The following is an 18251-nucleotide window of genomic DNA, read 5'->3' on the forward strand; positions in this document are numbered from 1 at the left end:
GACGTGTTGGACCCTTCAATGCTGCAGGAGTTCCACCATCTTCATCCGGATCGCCCTGCGCCTCACCCTCCGGGTCGTCTCCGAGGCTGGTGTCGGCGCGCTACTGGAGCCGCGCATCAAGGGGGGGTACTGTCACGACTTCCGCCGAAGTCGGTTCCTCTCCTTGTTCGGGCGGCGTTCGGCGTCGCCTGTCTTCTAGCCACCATCGATCCACTTTTCATTTTCCATTTGTTTTGTCTTGTCTTTGCACACACCTGATTTCAATACCCTAATTACATGTTGTGTATTTAACTCTCTGTTTTCCCTATGTCCTTGTCCGGAATTGTTTATTGTAAGTGCATGTGCATGTTTATCTGGTGTGCGACGGGTTTTGTACCCATTGATTGTTTGTTCTGGATGCCGGTGGTTTCATGTATTAAACTGCTCCGTTGTAACCCAGTTTTTGCTCTCCTGCGCCTGACTTCCCTGCTGCCAGTACGCACCCCTTACAGCATGGCCAATGTTGAATTTTTAATTTGGAAAAGGGCCTCTTAATCACAGATTTGGGACTACACAGCCACTCCACTGAATAGCAAGCTAGTGATTGCCTTGCAATGCTTGCAGTTAGCCACTGTCACTGATTCCATCCAAACCACTCATTGTTGAATTTGCGATTTCCAACTTGTGTAATGTTCATGTCCAATGGCCGATGAGCACCGATATGTTTTATCTTTAATTTATCTTCATATGACAAGGATTAAAAAGGATTTGCCAGTAGATCGTCAACTTGATTCATGATGATGACTGCTAGCTAAGATTTTGAAAGTATGATGTTGACATGATCAGTCCAATCAAAGCTACTGTACATATAATGTGATTTGACATAATTTTATCTGTGGTCAATGACCTTGAGCCTTCTTGGATGGGCACTTGTAATGTAACTCTATGGCAGCACCCAAGGGGCTAGAATTTTCTAGCTCTACCCTTAGACTTGGCAGTGAGGTAGTGTCCCCATGAGTGACAGAACACTGAGCCAATCACGGCACAACGCTCCATATTTTCTGCTGGCTTGCCCCACCATCACAGAAAGCACTGAGCTAGGCAGAAACACCTACATTTAGGAGCTGCTTTACTCAAGAAAACAAATAAGATACCTCTCTACATATTCCTCTTCTGTCTCTGCTGCTAAAGCCACTTTCTACCACTCTAAATTCCAAGCATCTGCCTCTAACCCTAGGAAGCTCTTTGCTACCTTCTCCTCCCTCCTGAATCCTCCTCCCCCCCCCCCCTCCTCTCTCTCTGCGGATGACTTCATCAACCATTTTGAAAAGAAGGCTGATGACATCCGATCCTCGTTTGCTAAGCCAAACGACACCGCTGGTCCTGCTCACACTGCCCTACCCTGTGCTTTGACCTCTTTCTCCCCTCTCTCTCCAGATGAAATCTCGCGTCTCGTGACGGCCGGCCGCCCAACAACCTGCCCACTTGACCCTATCTCCTCCTCTCTTCTCCAGACCATTTCCGGAGACCTTCTCCCCTACCTCACCTTGCTCATCAACTCATCCTTGACCGCTGGCTACGTCCCTTCCGTCTTCAAGAGAGCGAGAGTTGCACCCCTTCTGAAAAAACCTACACTCGATCCCTCCGATATCAACAACTACAGACCAGTATCCCTTCTTTCTTTTCTCTCCAAAACTCTTGAACGTGCCGTCCTTGGCCAGCTCTCCTGCTATCTCTCTCAGAATGACCTTCTTGATCCTAATCAGTCAGGTTTCAAGACTGGGCATTCAACTGAGACTGCTCTTCTCTGTGTCACGGAGGCTCTCCGCACTGCTAAAGCTAACTCTCTCTCCTCTGCTCTCATCCTTCTAGACCTATCTGCTGCCTTTGATACCGTGAACCATCAGATCCTATTCTCCACCCTCTCCGAGCTGGGCATCTCCGGCGCGGCCCACGCTTGGATTGCGTCCTACCTGACAGGTCGCTCCTACCAGGTGGCGTGGCGAGAATCTGTCTCCGCACCACGTGCTCTCACCACTGGTGTCCCCCAGGGCTCTGTTCTAGGCCCTCTCCTATTCTCACTATACACCAAGTCACTTGGCTCGGTCATATCCTCACATGGTCTCTCCTATCATTGCTACGCAGACGACACACAATTAATCTTCTCCTTTCCCCCTTCTGATAACCAGGTGGCAAATCGCATCTCTGCATGTCTGGCAGACATATCAGTGTGGATGACGGCTTACCACCTCAAGCTGAACCTCGGCAAGACGGAGCTGCTCCTCCTCCCGGGGAAGGACTGCCCGTTCCATGATCTCACCATCACGGTTGACAACTCCCTTGTGTCCTCCTCCCAGAGTGCTAAGAACCTTGGCGTGACCCTGGACAACACCCTGTCGTTCTCCACTAACATCAAGGCGGTGACCCGATCCTGTAGGTTCATGCTCTACAACATTCGCAGAGTACGACCCTGCCTCACACAGGAAGCGGCGCAGGTCCTAGTCCAGGCACTTGTCATCTCCCGTCTGGATTACTGCAACTCGCTGTTGGCTGGGCTCCCTGCCTGTGCCATTAAACCCCTACAACTCATCCAGAACGCCGCAGCCCGTCTGGTGTTCAACCTTCCCAAGTTCTCTCACGTCACCCCGCTCCTCCGCTCTCTCCACTGGCTTCCAGTTGAAGCTCGCATCCGCTACAAGTCCATGGTGCTTGCCTACGGAGCTGTGAGGGGAACGGCACCTCCGTACCTTCAGGCTCTGATCAGGCCCTACACCCAAACAAGGGCACTGCGTTCATCCACCTCTGGCCTGCTCGCCTCCCTACCTCTGAGGAAGCACAGTTCCCGCTCAGCCCAGTCAAAACTGTTCGCTGCTCTGGCACCCCTATGGTGGAACAAGCTCCCTCACGACGCCAGGACAGCGGAGTCAATCACCACCTTCCGGAGACACCTGAAACCCCACCTCTTTAAGGAATACCTGGGATAGGATAAAGTAATCCTTCTAACCCCCCCCCCCCCCAAAGATTTAGATGCACTATTGTAAAGTGGTTGTTCCACTGGATATCTTAAGGTGAATGCACCAATTTGTAAGTCGCTCTGGATAAGAGCGTCTGCTAAATGACTTAAATGTAATGTAAATGTAATGTTTGTATGCAGCTTTATTAACTCAATGATATATATTTTTTGACATTTTTGCAAACGGATGTGATACGTATTAATGCCAAAATAACAGGCAAAACAGGCAAGCCCCCAAAATGTTAAAAATGTGGGGCTCAAAACAGATGGGCTTTGCCCCACAAATCAAATGAAATTGAATTGAATTTGTCACATGCGCTGAATACCGTGAAATGCTTACTTACAAGCCCGTAACCAACAATGCAGTTCAAGAAATAGAGTTAATAAAATATTTACTAAATAAACTAAAGTTTAAAAAAAAAAGAATCAATCACAAGGTAACACAAGAAATGTACATAACAATAACGAGGATATATACAGGGGGTACCGGTACCAAGTCAATGTGCGGGGTACCGGTTAATCGAGGTAATTTGTAAAGTGACTATGCATAGATAATAAACAGTGAGTAGCAGCAGTGTAAAAACAAAAGTTTGAGTTTATTTCTATTTTTAAGGGGACAGTGTACATGTCATCGTCGTGTGTGTAGGTGGCAGGGAAGTCAGGCGCAGGAGAAACCAACTTGGTATTGCTGGAGTTGTTTTAATAAAATAATAAACAAACAACGAACTCCAAAACCAAAATGTACATAAAATAACATGGGCAACAATACCCATAGCTCACTACTACAAAATACACAGCACAAAATAACGTACAAACAATCTCAGACAAGGACATGAGGGGAAACAGAGGGTTAAATACACAACAGGTAATGAATGGGATTGGAACCAGGTGTGTGTGAAAACAAGACAAAACCAATGGATAATGAAAAATGGATCTGTGATGGCTAGAAGACCGGTGACGTCGATCGCCACTCGAACAAGGGGGGGGGCATCGACTTTGGCAGAAGTCGTGACAGTACATTAATCAACGTTTCAGTAAAAGTGCCGGTTTTAGCCAGCCGGCTAATTTTCAACCGAAGTCCCTGGGCAGGCCATTAAAAACAATTACAATAACAATACAGACAATCAATGAGCAGTGAGCACACGCAGAGCAACATAGGACAAGCAAGACATAGCATGCACACAGAGCAACATAGCACAAAAAGCAACAAGACAAAATCCATAAAAGCAAGAAAGTGTTTCCGCACCTCACAAGCTACAGACAACAGACAACATGGAAAGCGGCAATACACAACTAGGAATTATGTTCACAAGTCTGACTGGCCTTTAGCCATGTTTTTTTTGTGAAAGTGTGATAGGTGGTGTAGTTGTGTGTGTCTGATGGCAGTATATTCCAAACATAGGAAGCTCTCACAGAGAAACAGATTGACTAAAGGTGCTTTTCTTTAAGTGAACTATACAGTCACCTCTCATGGCAGACCTTGTAGATCTGCTGCCATATGTTTGGGTTTTCTGTTTAACAAAAGTACTGAGTGGAGGGGGAGCCAGGCCATTTAGGATCTTGAATACAAGACATGCATCAGTGTATTGAACAATAATTTTCCAACTCAGGAGCTCATGCTTTCTGAGGATGTAACAGTGATGATGGCTATTGGGCTTTCTATCAATCACTTTAAGAGCCTGTTTGTAGACAGACTAAATGGGTTTTAATGTTGTTACAGCAAGCTTGGGCTCAACTAGTCAAGCAGTATGTTAAGTGGGAGAGTATCATAGATTTGAAGTACAGTTTTGATACCTCTGTATTCAAACAATTTTGTATAAATCGGAAATGAGCGAGATTGAATTTGGTTATTTGAGTTACCTTTTTTACCTGAGCGGTTGGAATCAAGTATGATGCCAAAGTTCTTAGAATCAGATACCACCTGGAGCTTCTCCCCTGACACATAGACATCTGGCTCAGTAGCATCAGTTGTCCTCTTTGTGAAGAACATGCAGACAGTTGTTTTCACACTGAGATGCGAACATGAGTCACTGAGCCACTTTGCAACCTGTACCAATACAGTAGTGAGTTCTTGTGCAGCTTGTTGTTTGCTCTTTGCATGCACATATATCACTGTATCATCTGCATACATTTGAACTTCTGACCCACTACAGACAGAAGGCAGATCATGAATGTACAGGCTGAACAGGAGGGGCCCCAGCACTGACCCTTGGGGCACGCCCACATCATAGCTGAGAGTGGGCGACAACTCATTGCTCAATCTGACACGCTGAGTTCTGCCTTCAAGGTATGATTTCATCCATCTCAAGGCATCGGGGGAAAAGTTGAACTTGGACAATTTTGTGATGAGAACCTCATGGTTAACAGTATCAAAAGCCTTCCTTAGGTCCAGAAACATAGCCCCAACAAAGCTCCCTTTGTCCATCTTGGACTTCACATTTTCCAGAAGAAAGCAGTTGGCAGTTTCTGTGGAGTGTTTTGCTCTGAAGCCAAACTGTATGGAGTGTATTGTAAAGGGGCTGTTGTTAAGGTGGGCAATCAGTTGCTCTGTTACACACTTTTCAACAACCTTTGACACCACAGGTAGTATACTAATGGGCCTGTAGTTACTCACGTCAGCAGGGTCACCCAATTTAAAGATGTGGTTATTATTGCCGTCTTCCAGACCCTTGGAAACACCCCCTGACCAACATATATGTTGGTGACCTTAGTAATGGGGCCAATGGGTGCAGTTTTTAAGAAAGGTAGAGTCCAGCCCAAACACATCTTTGGCTTTAGAGCTCTCTAGTGAGCTAATCACCTTGTTCACTTCTGGGGGGGATCTGGGGACCCATGCCAAATCTTTTCAGTCTCCTGAGGGGGAAAAGGTGTTGTTGTGCCCTCTTCACAACAGTCTTGGTGTGTTTGGACCATGATAGTTTGTTGGTGATGTGGACACCAAGGAACACCTGCCCTGAATGACGGGTCGCCAATGTTCATAGGCCTATCCAAGCCATTCAAACGGTCTTCAAAGCAGGCTTAATACAGCGATTTCCCCTAATACAGTAATATTTGCAAGGAATTGATGGCCTTTGTCTTCATTTGTGTTCCCCAGCAAACACATTTGATTAGAAAATACATGGTAGTCTATTATGCAATAATAATCACGTTGTATGCAAAACAGAGTAATGTTGTCCTGAATACTGTGTAGAACATGCCAACACACACACACACACACACACACACACACACACACACACACACACACACACACACACACACTGACCCTGGCATTAGTGTGATTAATGGAACACACACACATAGCACTTCAGATATGTCCCACAACCAACATTCAACCATATATCAATGATTCACTGTAAAATAATTGTCCTGTAAAATAAACCACACTTAATTTACAACAAATAAAATAATAAATGATGCCGGACACTCAGTGAGAAGGGAATGAACTGGTTAAACTTCTCAACAGAAACACTCAAATTTCTATTTTCTGTGGATAGCCTGCATTTACATTTTCTGTGTGCTAGTGTGAACTTTGACCTTTAGATGGTAGTAAAGGTATACTTTTGCTGCAGATCCACTTCTACAGCACAAACCTTTCTGGACAAGTAGCCTACACATTTGTCCCTAGCATGTGTGTGTATGTTTGAGGCAAAAAAATACTGAATATTGCAGTATACTTTTATGATACAGATTCATTCCTCATTCTGTAGCACTGCACAGCTATAGTTTTTTCAAATGCCAAATGTACCTGCAGCATGTTACTGGCTTGGCTTATCTGAGTGACTTGTGTTGTGAGAGGAGAACCAGAATTCAAACAAAAACTCCTGGATGTAATTTTATAATATTGTTAGATCTTTTAAGTAACATATGGTAGCATACACGTTTCACATGGTAGCAAATCAAGCTAGCTAGTTTTATGTTACAACGTTACATTATATTGCCTTGCCAATGTTTGTGTGAATCCTATTCTCGCCTACCTTCCACATCAACAAGCGACGCACGCGCATCTTTGCTCAGCTATCTCCTGTCCCTATCGGTTTCACTGGGAAGACTTCCGGCTGTGTGTCATGGCGGCATGGTAAAGCTTGCTCAAAGGGAAAAATAACCAACCCGTACTGTCTTTTTTAGACAGCGGTTTGGGGATTTATTACGGGCTTAACATAGCCACGAACGTCCACGTTCGTATTGGGAATTGCAAGCACTCATTAGCGGTCTCCATCCGCTCGGCCATGGCGGCACATAAACCAGTGGAATGGGTTCAGGCCGTGATAAATAGATTCGACGAGCAGGTAATAAAGTGTTTATGAGTTGGAAGTGGGAGTAACGTTAGTTAGCAGCAACCAGTTAATCTTTTGTAGATGGCTTGTGTCTGTAGCTAACTTATTTCTGCAATTGCAAAGTGCATGCTATCCTGCTTTCTTGTTTAGTACAGTAGGTAGGTTGGTACTAGTATATAGACAAAGTAACGTTAATAAACGTTAAGACACATTTTTATCTGTGGTTTAGATTGTGTAACAAACGTGCAAGTTACTTTTAGTTAACAAGCTAACTAGTTAGCTACCCATGTAACTAGCTAGCTAGCCAACTAAACATGCATTGTCATGTTCCATAGATTTTGGGTGTCGGTATAGCTAGGACTGTTAATAGAGGTTGCACACAAAGGCTAATATTGACTAATTCTGCCAGACAATTTGGGGAAAAGATGTCACTACCAGCTAGCTACTCATAAAGTTAGCTAACTAAACAAATGAGGTGTGACATGCACTGATTAAAATAAAGTACTCTAGCAGTGGCACCTTGCTACTAGTTTTATTAGGTTTGAGTCAGCTGAATGGACATATGCCTCTCTCCCTCCCTGAAATGTCACATGCAGTGAAAAAAAACGAAGAACACACGCTCCTTGCATGCTGTCAGCCAACAGTCATGTTACCGAATGTGGGTTTGCAACCTGGCCATGTTTCTACTCTGTGGTAAAGGCCTCAATACTAAGATAAAAAAGCATTATGGATCTGTACTAATTGGCAGACATACGTTTTTGTTCAATACCTACTTCTATAATTACTACATCCTTAAAGTAATATATTAGTACTGTGAGTTTCTTAATCAAACACAGATTTGAGTGTGCTTATGTGCTTGTGGTAACCAAAGCAGCTGTCTACAAGGCTCGCCCAACAACCACATATTCTTGGTGACATTGACAAGTCAAGCAACGGTGATTGTTTTAAGTAGATATTGCTAGATTCTGGCAAATAAAGGAACATTCCACCCTAAAACTACTTTTGGTAATTCTTTCATTAGGCCGTTGTTGACATAGTCCCAAAATGTTTTGCTTATCAGCAATCAAGTTTTCAAGCTAGACTATATATACAAAAGTATGTGGCCACCCCTTTCAAATTAGCCATACCCGTTGCTGACAGGTGTATGGAATCGAGCACACAGCCATGCAATCTCCATAGACAAACATTGGCAGTAGAATGGCCTTACTGAAGAGCTCAGTGACGTTCAACGTGGCACCGTCATAGGATGCCATCTTTACAACAAGTCAGTTTGTCAAATTTCTGCCCTGCTAGAGTTGCCCCGGTCAACTGTAAGTGCTGCTATTGTTTAGTGGAGATGTCTAGGAACAACAATGGCTCAGCCGCGAAGTGGTAGGCCACACAAGCTCAGAGAACGGGACCGCTGAATCGTGTAGTGCTTAAAAATTGTCTGTCCTCGGTTGCAACACTCATTACCGAGTTCCAAACTGCCTCTGGAAGCATTGTCAGCACAGGAACTGTTAGTTGGGAGCTTCATGAAATGGGTTTCCATGGCCGAGCAGCCGATCACAATGCAAAGCGTCGGCTGGAGTGGTGTAAAGCTCGCCGCCATTGGACTCTGGAGTCATGGAAGCGCATTCTCTGGGAGTGATGAAAAATGCTTCACCATTTGGCAGTTCGACGGACGAATTTGGGTTTGGCAGATGCCAGGAGAACGCTACCTGCCCGAATGCATAGGGCCAACTGTAAAGTTTGGTGGAGGAGGAATAATGGTCTGGAGCTGTTTTTCATGGTTCGGGCTAGGCCCCTTAGTTACATTGAAGGGAAATCTTAACGCTACAGCATACATTCTAGACGATTCTGTGGTTCCAACTTTGTGGCAACAATTTGGGGAAGGCCCTATCCTGTTTCATCATGACAATGCCCCTGAGCACAAAGTGAGGTCCATACAGAAATGCTTTGTCGATCGGTGTGGAAGAACTTGATTGGCCTGCACGGAGCCCTTAATTCAACCCCATCAAACACCTTTGGGATGAATTTGAACGCCGACTGCGAGCCAGGCCTAATCGCCCAACATCAGTGCCCGACCTCACTAATGCTCTTGTGGCTGAATGGAAGCAAGTCCCAGCAGCAATGTGAGAACATCTAGTGGAAAGCCTTCCCAGAAGAGTGGAGGCTGTTATAGCAGAAAAGGGGGGGACCAACTCCCTATTAATGCCCATGATTTTGAAATGAGATGTGTGACAAGCAGGTGTCTACATACATTTGGTCATGTAGTGTATGTAACTTTCAATATACAGCATATGCTAATGTCCAGAACTGCTACAGTATCCCTTTAAGGGTGCCAAAGATTCCTCTAATGAACTTGAGATTTAAGTTGTGTGAATCATTGGGTCAGGTAGTCTAGCCAGTCCATCAAACATTTTTACACTGTCTGTTGTCCCTAACTGTTTCTCATCAGGAGTCGTTATCAGTCAACATGTATCATATTGTAAGGTTGTAAACTTTCCAACAAATCAGCTGGAGTATTCTATGTTGCTTGAGAGCTGGTATGTCTGTAGAGCAGCTCTGGGTTTCAATTTCATCCATTGGAAACTGGGCTTTGTCTGTTTTGGTCATCGAAGACCCCTGCCAAAGGGACTGAAACAGATGGTTCTGTTGGGATGGTTCTTGCAACCATGCTGCAGTGCAAGCAATGCTGCCAGAAATTCTTCACTTAAAACTAATTTGAGTGAAAGCTGTTGTACAAATAAACTTGGAAAGGGTTAGGCCTAGTTTTGGGCTACCAGAGTTTGCACTATGCAATGGTTTGGATTTAGCCTAAACTTGCTTTAAGTGCCATTGCGCACTGTCAACTGCCCTCAACTCCAGTACAACTTCAGGTATAAGACTCTGTCTCATACCTCCCTTTCTTTGTCTTTTTGAAAGGTAATATCAGCACTTTGTGTTCAGTTTGGGTAGGTTCTGGGCCTCTGGTTTCAGAGGCTACAGAGGGACTCTGTATCACAGAGGGGTATTGTACCCAGACTTAGCGGCTCTGCTCGGTTTATTACAGTTTGATGAAAATATAATAAGGGATTAAAACCACCTTGTGTTAAGACCATTTAGAGGCCTCTAAGTCAGGGGTGCTCGAGTACTATTTGAGAAGGTCTGGTCACACACATTTCCAAGGTGTCAAAGGTCCGGATGGATAATATCATGTATTGGCGTAGTAACAAACCCCCACCTCACAACCCGAAACTGTTCACACCCCTCTTGTTGGTGTTGAGAGAATGTTTCAGTTTGAAAGTCAATTTCCCACAATTCTACACATTTTGCATGGGGCAGAGATTTTTGCTGCTGTTTTTAAAGCTAATTTCCTGGAATTCTATGCATTCTTCCATGTCTTGCGTGTTTATATGATACCAGGGGTTGAAGCCTGACCAAGTAAAAAAATACAATAAATATACAGTGCAGCCTTATCATAAATGGATTAAATAAAACATTTTCCTTCGCAATCGACACACAATATCCCATAATGACAAAGCGAAAACAGTTTTTCAATTTTTTTTTTAACAAATGTATTAAAAAAAATAAATGGATACCTTAAGTATTCAGGCACTTTGCTATGAGACTCGAAATTGAGCTCAGGTGCATCCTTTTTTCATTGAGTATCCTTGATGTTTCTACAACTTGATTGGAGTCCACCTGTCGTACATTCAATTGATTGGGCATGATTTGGAAAGGCACATCTGTTTATATAAAGTCCCACAGTTGACAGTGCATGTCAGAGCAAAAACCAGCATTGAGGTCGAAGGAACTGTCCGTAGAGCTCCGAGACAGGATTGTGTCAAGGTACAGATCTGGGGGAAGGGTACCAAAAAATGTCTGCAGCATTGAAGGTCCCCAAGAACACAGTGGCTTCCATCATTCTTAAATGGAAGAAGTTTGGACCCACCAAGACAATTCCTATATCTGGCTGCCCGGCCAACTGAGACATTGGCGGAGAAGGGCCTTGGTCCGGTAGGTGACCAAGAACCCGATGGTCACTTTGACAGAGCTCCAGAGTTCCTCTGTGGAGATGGGAGAACCTTCCAGAAGGACAACCGTCTCTGCAGCACTCCACCAATCAGGCCTTTATGGTGGAGTGGCCACTCCTCAGTAAAAGGTACATGACAACCCGCTTGGAGTTTGCAAAAGGCACCTAAAGACTCTGACCGTGAGAAACAAGATTCTCTGGTCTGATGAAACCAAGATTGAACTCTTCGGCCTGAATGCAAAGAGTCACGTCTGGAGGAAACCTGGCACCATCTCTACGGTGAAGCATGGTGGTGGCAGCATCATGGTGTGGGGATGTTTTTCAGCTGCAGGGACTGGGAGACTAGTCAGGATCGACAGAAAGATGACTGGAGCAAAGTACAGAGCGATCCTTGATGAAGTCCTGAGCACTCTGGAGCAGGTTCTCAGACTGGGGCAACGGTTCACCTTCCAACAGGACAATGACCCTAAGCCACACAGCCAAGACAATGCAGGAGTGGCTTCGGGACAAGTCTCTGAATGTCCTTGAGTGGCCCAGCCAGAGCCCGGACTTGAACCAAATCAAAAATCTCTGGAATGACCTGAAAATAGCTGTGAAGCAAAGCTCCCCATCCAACCTGACAGAGCTTGAGAGGCTTTGCAGAGAAGAATGGGAGAAACTCCCCAAATACAGGTGTGCCATGCTTATAGCGTCATACCCAAGAAGACTCAAGGCTGTAGTTGCTGCCAAAGGTGCTTCAACAAAGTACTGAGGAAAGGGTCTGAATACTTATGTAAATGTGATATTTCCGTTTAAAAATAAACATAAATTAGCATAAGGTAACTTTTTTATTATGCTGTATTGTGTGTAGATTGAGGGGGGGAAAAAAACAATTACAGACTTTTTCTAAAATTGATGTAAAAAAATGTAGAGGAAGTCAAGGGTCTGAATACACACTATATATATATTTTGACCCCATTCTGGGTCTGTACCCGGTCTGCCAGTTGATGATGGGGGCTGTAAGTCATAGCATTGTATGTGTTGGCTTTATGAGGGGAAGTACATGCTCAGAATCAGAATTTCTGTGTGAACCTTGCTTATTTTGTCCGGAAACAATGAAAGGGTTGTGAACATTGAACAGTAAGTCTAAATCACAGTTGTATGCAACTTCAGATTCCTAAATTGTCTTGGTTGTTATACATGTAAAAAAATCTCCCCCGGGTAGGTTGGCGCATGCCAATGTGATGTACTAGATTAGCGAGAAAGAAGTACCTCAACCTAGTAGTATTTGTCCTCACAGCCCAGAATTGCCATATTTCCTGTCACGAACTCTGATACCTCCTGCGCCTCAACCTGTTGCTTTGACCTATTTATTTATTTATTTGTATTTTGTTCTTAAGTGTTTGTGTCAACACTTTCTGCTAGCCAGCTTGCTAGCTCGGTTGCAATGTAGCCCGCTTCGCTTGGAATAGCAAACAAACATTTCCAGTGCTTTAGAAGCTGAGTGTATTACGCTCTTGTCCGGGGCAATGTTGACAATCCGGAGTTCCAATGCGGCAATTGTTTGCTAGCGAGGATTACAGGAATGAAGTTGCTATTCTAAGCAAGCAAATCAAGGGAGGGACTGTGAGATGTTCTGAGCAGATTGACATAAGGAATAGCTTTCCTGCACTGGTTCCTCCTCTCTTGATCTGACAGGGGGATGTCTGGACCTATCTCCGGTAACCAAAGGCGTACGTTATCCTGCTTCTCGTGGGCCCTTGAAAGGTTCAAAGAATTGTGTAAGGGGTAGGAATGGGCGGATTTCTCCATTCCCTTCTCCGGCCGTTGTATTGGGAACTTCAATGGCGAGATGTCTCAGTCCTTGGAGCAAAAACTTTGCTATCCAGGAGCATGAGTACTGGACATCAATAAGGTGCTCCCAAGCATTTTAAACCAGCATCAGGAAATTGAGTCTCATAGTTAATGTGGGATTCAATGACATTGTGAAGGGTAGCTCAGAACAGCTTTTAAAGAACTGATTGGGTCACCTTTAATATCTGGCCCTCTGCCCTCCCTAAGTCATGGCTTTGAACGTTTCAGCAGACTTTTAGCCCTCCATAACTGACTACGAGACTTGCAGCTCTGGGTGTAAACTTTTTTGGACAATTTTGATTACCTTCTGGAAGCAAAGCAAATTTTATAAGGAAGATGGGATCCACCCAAATCGTTTGGATTCCTGGATCCTCTCAGCATTATAAGACAGCATGGAGACAATTACTTATCATTGACCCAAGCACAGCTTAGTTAATCCCTAACATTGAGATGTCATAATGGTTCAGCAAATGTACATTATCCCAGGGGTGTTGGAAGACCCAATGTAAGTAACCTAATTGATTTCCCACTTACTGCCCTGAATGCCTCTGCTGATCCCACCGCTATTGTATGCAGTAATCACGTGTCTATGAACCAGTTATACTGAGGCGGTGTACCCTAGTAGGAAGTCCACTGTGTGCAGCTCACCCTGCACTAATATAAATAACATGAGCATGTTTACTTCTGCAAAGCTAGCCAGTAAAGCAATGAAAACAATCAAGCATCCCAGAAAGGTGCTAAAAGTAGCCAACGTTAACACATTTTGCTTCAGAAACAAGGTTCATGAAATCAATAATTTGCTAATAACAGATGACAATCTCTGAAACTCACTTAGATAATGCCTTTAATACAATTTATAGTAACACTGTTAACAAGGCATGTCCTATAGGCTGTAGTTTTGTCGCACCTGAATTACTAAATAGAGCCATAGCAACATGGAACTCTAATCCACATCAGTTAACTGATGCAAGCAGTAGAATCGGATAAAAGAAATACAGCTATAAATGCACCTTATGGAACAGCGGGAATGTGAAGAGGCTCATACAGGTACAGACACGCACACGGGCGCTAGCACACACTCTACACACGTACATTGTAATATTGTTGTGTAATGGTATCATACATTTTGTGTTATGGATAACAATTGGTAAGACAGACAAACATTGTTTTATTATATGGTGTCCCTTCCATGAATGGATTGATGGTATTCTAAGAGAAAGGCCCTTGTATTCGCATGAAGATCATTGAGTCAAATGTTTTATGTTACACAAATTATACATAATTCATCTTAATGTGAATGTTCTAAACTTCCCATCGAGGGACAATAACAGTTCTCTTTTCATGAAAAATTGGCCTCACTTTAATTACAGTTCTTCTTGTGGCCCTGTCCTCTCATCCAATGTTCCTCTCCTTTCCCCTGTTTACCCCGATCATGTAATCCGCACACAGTGCATTGGTGTGTACGTATACAATGTTAATCAGCTATGCCAAAGTGCACATAAGGGAAGAGATGGCTCCGTGACCTTTTAGAAATCCAATCCCGGCCTGTGAAACAAAGTGCTTACTGTCTGTGGGCCCGGACGGACCGTAGCTGAACTGGATGTGAAAGATATGAAGCAGGGATGGTTCTGTGTGGACAGTGTGCACTCCAGTTCAGACTCCTGATTATTTTCTTACCCCCGGTCTTGGGACTTTAATTCCCAGGCCCAAGTTTCTCCCTGAGGGGCCCCAGTGGTAGAGTGGATCCTGATAGTAAGCAGTCATAGGTCTGCTGCTTAAAGCTCATTAACACTCCAGCCCTGATGTGCTCTGCATACGCACTTGCCAGCCACACCTCCAGGCAAGCTTAAAGGGGCTCCTCCTGCCCACAAGGTCTGGCCCAGCTGTGGATGTAATGTCTGTGTTCACACAGATGTAGCCTGCAGGTGTACAGCTGTGGGTGTACACCAGAGTTGTGGCAGGGCGAGGTTCTTGATAGCACAGGGCTTCATTGTTCTGACTGCAGGATGACTGTTCCTTGCCCTTCGCCAGGTGTCATAGGCGTCTTCATAGCATGAGAGGTGTGTCATAACACTTCTTGTGTGAAAAATATTTAATGTAGATATTTCTAGTGTGGATAGGTCGAGTGTGGATGTGTAGACGAATGTAAACACAGGATAAGAAGGTGAAACCATGGCTTCATGTAATTCTATTAGGCTTGCTCAAACCTGCTGCATATAGTGCATTTGGAAAGTATTCAGATCCCTTGACTTTTTCCACGTTTTGTTACTTTACCGCCTTATTCTAAAAATAATTTATCAGCAATCTACACACAATACCCCATAATGACGAAGTGAAAACAGGTTTTTCGATTTTTTTTGCAAATGTTTTAAAACAACGTACTTTTAACCCCCTTTTTTTGCCCTTAATTTCGTGATATCCAATTGGTAGTTAGTCTTGTCCCATAGTTGCAACTCCCGTGCGTACTCGGCAGAGGCAAAGGTCGAGAGCCATGCATCCTCCGAAACACGACCCTCGCCAAGCTGCACTGCTTCTTGACACACTGCTCGCTTAACCCAGAAGCCAGCCGCATCAAGATGTGGGTGGAAACACCGTACAACTGGTGACCGAAGCCAGCGCGCATGCACCCGGCCGCCACAAGGAGTTGCTAGAGCGCGATGGGACAAGGACATCCCAGCCGGCCAAACCCTCCGCTAACCCGGACGACTTGGGCCAATTGTGCACCGCCTCATAGGTCTCCCGGTCGCTGCTGGCTGCAACACAGCCGGGGACCAAACCCGGATCTCTAGCGCTGTGATACAGTGTCTTACACTGCAGGCGCTACTCGGGAGGCCGATTTTAGAAATACCTTATTTACATAAGTATTCAGACCCTTTGCTATGAGCCTCGGAATTGAACTCCGGTGCATCCTGTTTCCATTGATTATCCTTGATGTGTCTACAACTTGATTGGAGTCCAGCTGTGTAAATTCAATTGATTGGACATGATTTGGAAAGGCACACATCTGTCTATATAAAGTCCCACAGTTGACAGTGCATGTCAGAGCAAAAACCAAGCATTGAGGTCAAAGGAATTGTCCGTAGAGCTCTGAGAGGCACAGATCTGGGGAAGGGTACCAAAAAATGTATTCAGCATTGAAGATCCCCAAGAAGACAATGGCCTCATCATTCTTAAATGGAAGAAGTTTGGAACAACCAAGACTCTTCCTAGAACTGGTCGCCTGGCCAAACTGCGCAATCGGCGGAGAAGGGCCTTGGTCAGGGAGGTGACCAAGAACCTGATGGTCTCTCTGACAGAGCTCCAGAGTTCCTCTGTGGAGATGGTTGTCCTTCTGGAAGTTTCTCCCATCTTTGCAGCACTCCACCAATCATGCCTTTATGGTAGAGTGGCCAGACGGAAGCCACTCCCCAGTAAAAGGCACATGACAGCCCGCTTGGAGTTTGCAAAAGGCACCTAAAGGACCCTCAGACCATGAAACAAGATTCTCTGGTTTGATGAAACCCTGATTGACCTATTTGGCCTGAATGCCAAGCATCACATCTGGGGGAAACCTGGCACCATCTCTACGGTGAAGCATGGTGGTGGCAGCATCCTGCTGTGGGGATATTTTTCAGGGACTGGGAAACTAGTCAGGATCGAGAGAAAGATGAATGGCGCAAAGTACAGAGATCCTTGATGAAAACTTTCTCCAGAGCGCTCAGGACATCAGACTGGGGGCGAAGGTTCACCTTCCAACAGGACAGCGACCCTAAGCACACAGCCAAGACAATGCAGGAGTGGCTTCAATACAAGTCTCTGAATTTCCTTGAGTGGCCCAGCCAGAGCCTGGACTTGAACCCGATCAAACATCTCTAGAGAGACCTGAAAATATTTGTGCAGCGACGCGCTCCATCCAACCTGACACAGCTTGAGAGGATCTGCAGAGAAGAATGGGAGAAACCCCCCCAAATACAGGTGTGCCATGCTTTTAGCGTCATACCCAAGAAGACTTGAGACTGTAATCGCTTCCGAAGTTGCTTCAACAAAGTACTGAGGAAAGGGTCTGAATACTTATGTAAATAGTCATTTCCGTTCGTAATAAAAATAAATAAAAACATTTGCAAACATTTCTAAAAACCTGTAGATTGTTTATTTCTCAATTTAATCCATTTTAGAATAAGACTAACGTAACAATGTGGGAAAATGTAGGGGTCTGAATACTTTCCGAAGGCACTGTGTGGTCCACTGTCTAACACGTTCACCCGTAGCTAGATTCTCTTGTGACTTTAGAAATATTTTTTTCTTTCTCTTAGCTTCCCGTTAAAACAGGACATCAGAACAACCATACCAAAGTCAGCACAGAGCACAACAAGGAATATCTCATCAACATCTCTAAGTACAAGTTCTCCCTCGTCATCAGTGGACTCACGAACATACTAAAAAATGTGAACAACATGGTAAGGGGAGCTTTTAACTTAACACTTTTAGCTGTTTATTTGACTTTAGCATGAGCAATGGGGATCACTACATTGCACGTCATCAACCCCACTAGAGGTCGACCGAGTAATCGGCATGGCCGATTTTAATTAGGGCCGATTTCAAGTTTTCATAACAATCGGTAATAGGCATTGGACGCCGATTACATTTCAATCCACGAGGAGACTGGCAGGCTGACTACCTGTTATGCGAGTGCAGCAAGGAGCCAAGGTAAGGTGCTAACTAGCATTAAATTTATCTTATAAAAAACTATCAATCTTAACATAATCACTAGTTAACTACACATGGTTGATGATATTACGAGTTACCTTGCTTGTCCTGCGTTGTATATAATCAATGCTATGCCTGTTAATTTGTCATCAAATCACAGCCTACTTCAACTTCGCCAAACGGGTGATGATTTAACAAAAGCGCATTTTCAAAAAAAACACAATTGTTGCACAAATGTACCTAACCATAAACATCAACGCCTTTCTTAAAATCAATACACAAGTATATTTTTTAAAAACCTGCATATTTAGTTAAAATAAATTCATGTTAGCAGGCAATATTAACTAGGGAAATTGTCACTTCTCTTGCGTTCAGTGCAAGCAGAGTCAGGGTATATGCAGCAGTTTGGGCCGCCTGGCTCGTGAACTGTGTGAAGACCATTTCTTCCTAACAAAGACCATAAATA

The 18251-nt window shown here is 44.4% G+C and overlaps 1 protein-coding gene across 4 annotated transcripts in view; it reads left to right on the forward strand.

Moving 5' to 3' along the window:
• Window positions 1-7037: 7037 nt before the first annotated feature.
• nf1a (neurofibromin 1a) overlaps window positions 7038-18251 on the forward strand; it is a 99898-nt gene continuing 88684 nt past the window's right edge. For all 4 annotated transcript variants that reach the window (XM_029773533.1, XM_029773534.1, XM_029773536.1 and 1 more), the window contains exons 1-2: window positions 7038-7281; window positions 17392-17535. In XM_029773533.1, coding sequence (XP_029629393.1) covers window positions 7222-7281; window positions 17392-17535 — 204 coding nt within the window. In that variant the 5' untranslated portion in view covers window positions 7038-7221. The remainder of the gene's footprint in view (window positions 7282-17391; window positions 17536-18251) is intronic.

This window comes from Salmo trutta, chromosome 13 (assembly GCF_901001165.1).
Source record: "Salmo trutta chromosome 13, fSalTru1.1, whole genome shotgun sequence".
NCBI lineage: Eukaryota > Metazoa > Chordata > Actinopteri > Salmoniformes > Salmonidae > Salmo > Salmo trutta.